The sequence below is a fragment of the Hordeum vulgare genome, chromosome 4H (assembly GCF_904849725.1).
Source record: "Hordeum vulgare subsp. vulgare chromosome 4H, MorexV3_pseudomolecules_assembly, whole genome shotgun sequence".
Lineage (NCBI taxonomy): Eukaryota > Viridiplantae > Streptophyta > Magnoliopsida > Poales > Poaceae > Hordeum > Hordeum vulgare.
Window position 1 is genome coordinate 6,214,853 of NC_058521.1, and position 3,384 is coordinate 6,218,236.

The following is a 3,384-nucleotide window of genomic DNA, read 5'->3' on the forward strand; positions in this document are numbered from 1 at the left end:
CCTCTTGAAACCCAGGGCCGGCCCTGCGTTTGATGGGTGAAAATGAAATAGACATACGTGGATGTATGTAGATGCTCTTACTACTATATGATCACATGCACCTAAATCCACACATGAGCTAGGGAGTAGCTAGCTAGCTGGCTGCACCCTGCACCCCAGCCGCTCCACGATCCTTTCTCGCTCAGCCTTTTTCTGCCACCACAGCCAGTGCCTCCATGTGATGCCTCTGATCGGTCCGTTGTACATTTGCTCGCTCTCCCCAAGACCAAGACCCATCTACACACCCACCAACGTACCACATTACCAAAGAGATGCCGCACTTATTACTACGTGTTAACATGAGAGCAGGGGGGCCTTGCATGCTCATAATACTACGACATGAAACCGCTCCACTGCCTCGCCAAATGATTAGTTGCCCATTCCAACAAAAAAGTGGTGATCTTTCTTTTAAAAGGTGTTAACTATGTTTGTATTGAAAAAAAGACCAAACTTGACATGGGAGGAGTCCGTTGAAAGAGACCTGAAGGTTTGAAATATCGACAAAGACTTAGCCATGGACAGGGGTGCGTGGAAGTTAGCCATCCACGTTCTAGAGCCATGACTTGGTTTCGAAATCTTATGGGTTTCAACTCTAGCCTACCCCAACTTGTTTGGGATTGAAAGGCTTGATTGTTGTTGTTGTTGTTGTTTGTTGTTGGTGAAAGAAATTTATTTCAAGATAATAGGGTTATAATCGAGAGGTGGAAGCTCCTCAATGCACAATGGTGCTTTATGTAGAAAATGGTTCGGTTTTACTGTCCTAAAACATATATTCGCATGCAACCCAACCTTAAACTCCTCACATGCATTTATTAGGACATGGAGCAAGATAGTCAAACACTGATAGACCCTCCCACAAACCAAGTCGAAAAAGCCCACAAAAGAGGGGCGCCAGTGAGTGAGTGATGAGTGAGTGTGAGGTGATGAAAAGGCATGCATGCATGCATAAAGAGCCAAACGGATGTAAGCTCATGACACTTTTTTCTGCTCATATCATCTCATATCTTCTTGATGCCGGCCCGGCCAGGGCCAGCCATGTCAATGTGATCCTACCCCTCCCATATCTACATCCACATGCATGCATGAGGTGATTAGTCGGGAGTTACTCCTTGCCATGCCTCCATGCATGGATCCCACTTCAAACGCATCGCTCAGCTAGCTGATATGACATGTAGCTCCACTCACTCACTCTCTCTTTTGTGATCTCACCGTGGCCATCACCGTCAAATAATGCCTCCCGAGCCCTGAGCCCCTGACCATGACCAGTGCTCAGCTCACCTAAGCAGTACCCCTTGACTCTTCTTGAGCCATGGATACGAAGGGATCCGGCTTCCAAGGAGGGGGAGAGGAGGAGACCGGGAGCATCATGCCCAGCAACGCCAACGCCAACGCCAACGCCGGAGCCATGACGGTGGCGAGGGAGTACCGGCGGGGGAACTGGACGCTGCCGGAGACGATGCTGCTGATCGAGGCCAAGAAGCGGGTGCACGAGGACCGGCACCCGGCGGACCTGGGCCTGGCGCGCTGGCGGTGGGTCGAGGACTACTGCTGGCGCGCCGGGTGCCAGCGCAGCCAGAACCAGTGCAACGACCGGTGGGACAACCTGATGAGGGACTACAAGAAGGTGCGCGCGTACGAGCACACCGGCGCCGGACCGGAGGCGCCGAGCTACTGGGCGATGGCGAGGGCGGAGAGGAAGGCCAGGTACCTCCCCTCCAACCTCCTGCGCGAGATTTACGAGGCCATGGGCGAGATCGTGGAGCGGCGGATGGGCATCTACGGCGCCGGTGGGACGTTCTTGGGCGCGCCGCCGCCGCCGACGGTCGGCACCGGCCTCGTCAGCGTCCCCATGCAGGCCTCGCCTCTCGCGCAAGTCCTGCCCCGACCTCTGGGTACGTCTCATGCATCCTATGTCTCCTTTTGCCGTTGGCCGTTGCATCTTGATCACGAGTTTTTGGGTCACCATCTGTCGTGCTGATGGACACATGGTTGGTTGGTTTCTTTCATGGCCAAATCAAAGACCAAGAAACGCGTTGCAGCTCCGAGTCGCCGGAGAGGAAGAGGCTGCGGCCATCGCTGGACGGCCAGCCGGGTAGCAGCACGCCGGCGTCAGCCGCAGGAAACAACGATCGCCACCACCAAGCGCCCGAGAGCGACGACAGGGAGAGCTCGGACGACATCGAGGAGCACGACGAGCTGAGCGGCGCGATCGGCCAGTGCGCGGCCATCCTGTCGGGCGCGCTGGAGAGCCGGGAGGCCGCGGAGGAGCGGCGGCACAGGGAGGTGATGGCGGTGGAGGAGCGGCGCAGCGTGGCCCGGCAAGCGCGCCGCGAGGCCGGCGAGCAGTGCATGGCCGGGCTGGCGGCCGCCGTGGGCCAGCTCGCCGGCTCCATGCTGGCGCTCGCCGCCAAGCACGAGGGCCCCGCCGCGCCCAAGTGAGACAAGCAAACAAGCCCCGGCCAGACCAATAATCCAACGGGATCTCTCTCTCTCTCTCTCACTCACTCTGTGTGTGTGTGCTGCACGATGATGCCGCCCCGCGCCGCGCGCGTGCAGTGATCGAGTGCGCAGCGGCATGCATGCATGGATGGATGCACATCTTGCGTGCACGGAGCTCGAGGCCAGTGCGCGCTACGATCGGCGAGCCCGGGAAGCCTGGGCCTTGCATGTGATTGACATGTAGCTACAACGCCAGAGCGGTTGCTAGGGATCCATCCATGGCACGTACGTACGTGCGTACGTGCATGGAGCTTAATTAGTACGTACTTTGTTCATGTGCTGGTTTGTTGGGGTTTATGCATGCATGCATGCCATATTGCCGTTCATGATTCGACGGTGGTGTGTGTGCTGGTTTGTTGGGGTTTATGCATGCATGCATGCCATATTGTCGTTCATGATTCGACGGTGGTGTGTGTGACTGTGATCGAGTGACGGCATGCTGGCTGCATGAGGGTTTAGCATCTGAAAACGTCTTTCGTGCTGTCAATGTAAAGTGCATTCGATATTCCTTTTTGCAACCATCCTTTAGCATCCAAAAAGTATTTGCTTGGCCGAAACAGTTGCAAGAACCGTCTAACGTACATAACGAATGCACGTTTGTGTTTATATATAGCTTAGCATATACTCTATGTACAAGATTATATTCCGTGGAGGGTATGCTTGGTGTAATCGATTGGGACTTAGCAACACTGTTCCGTGGAACACTTGTTCATATGCATATATACATGGAACATTGGTCCTTTGACTCATGTACTGTTTCAAAACGTGGGCTTCGTCTTCATGGGATATTAGCAACTCTCGTGCTAATATCTAAAACAAAAGTGTATAAGGACATCCCAAGGCGGA

General features: G+C 54.7%; 1 protein-coding gene across 1 annotated transcript; it reads left to right on the forward strand.

The window, feature by feature from the left end:
- Positions 1 to 888: 888 nt before the first annotated feature.
- On the forward strand, positions 889 to 3,095 carry LOC123450990 (trihelix transcription factor ASR3-like). Its single transcript, XM_045128000.1, has 2 exons — positions 889 to 1,931; positions 2,060 to 3,095. The coding sequence occupies exons 1-2, from the start codon at positions 1,349 to 1,351 to the stop codon at positions 2,476 to 2,478; spliced, it is 1,002 nt and encodes a 333-aa protein (XP_044983935.1). The 5' UTR covers positions 889 to 1,348; the 3' UTR covers positions 2,479 to 3,095.
- The last annotated feature ends 289 nt before the right edge of the window (positions 3,096 to 3,384 follow it).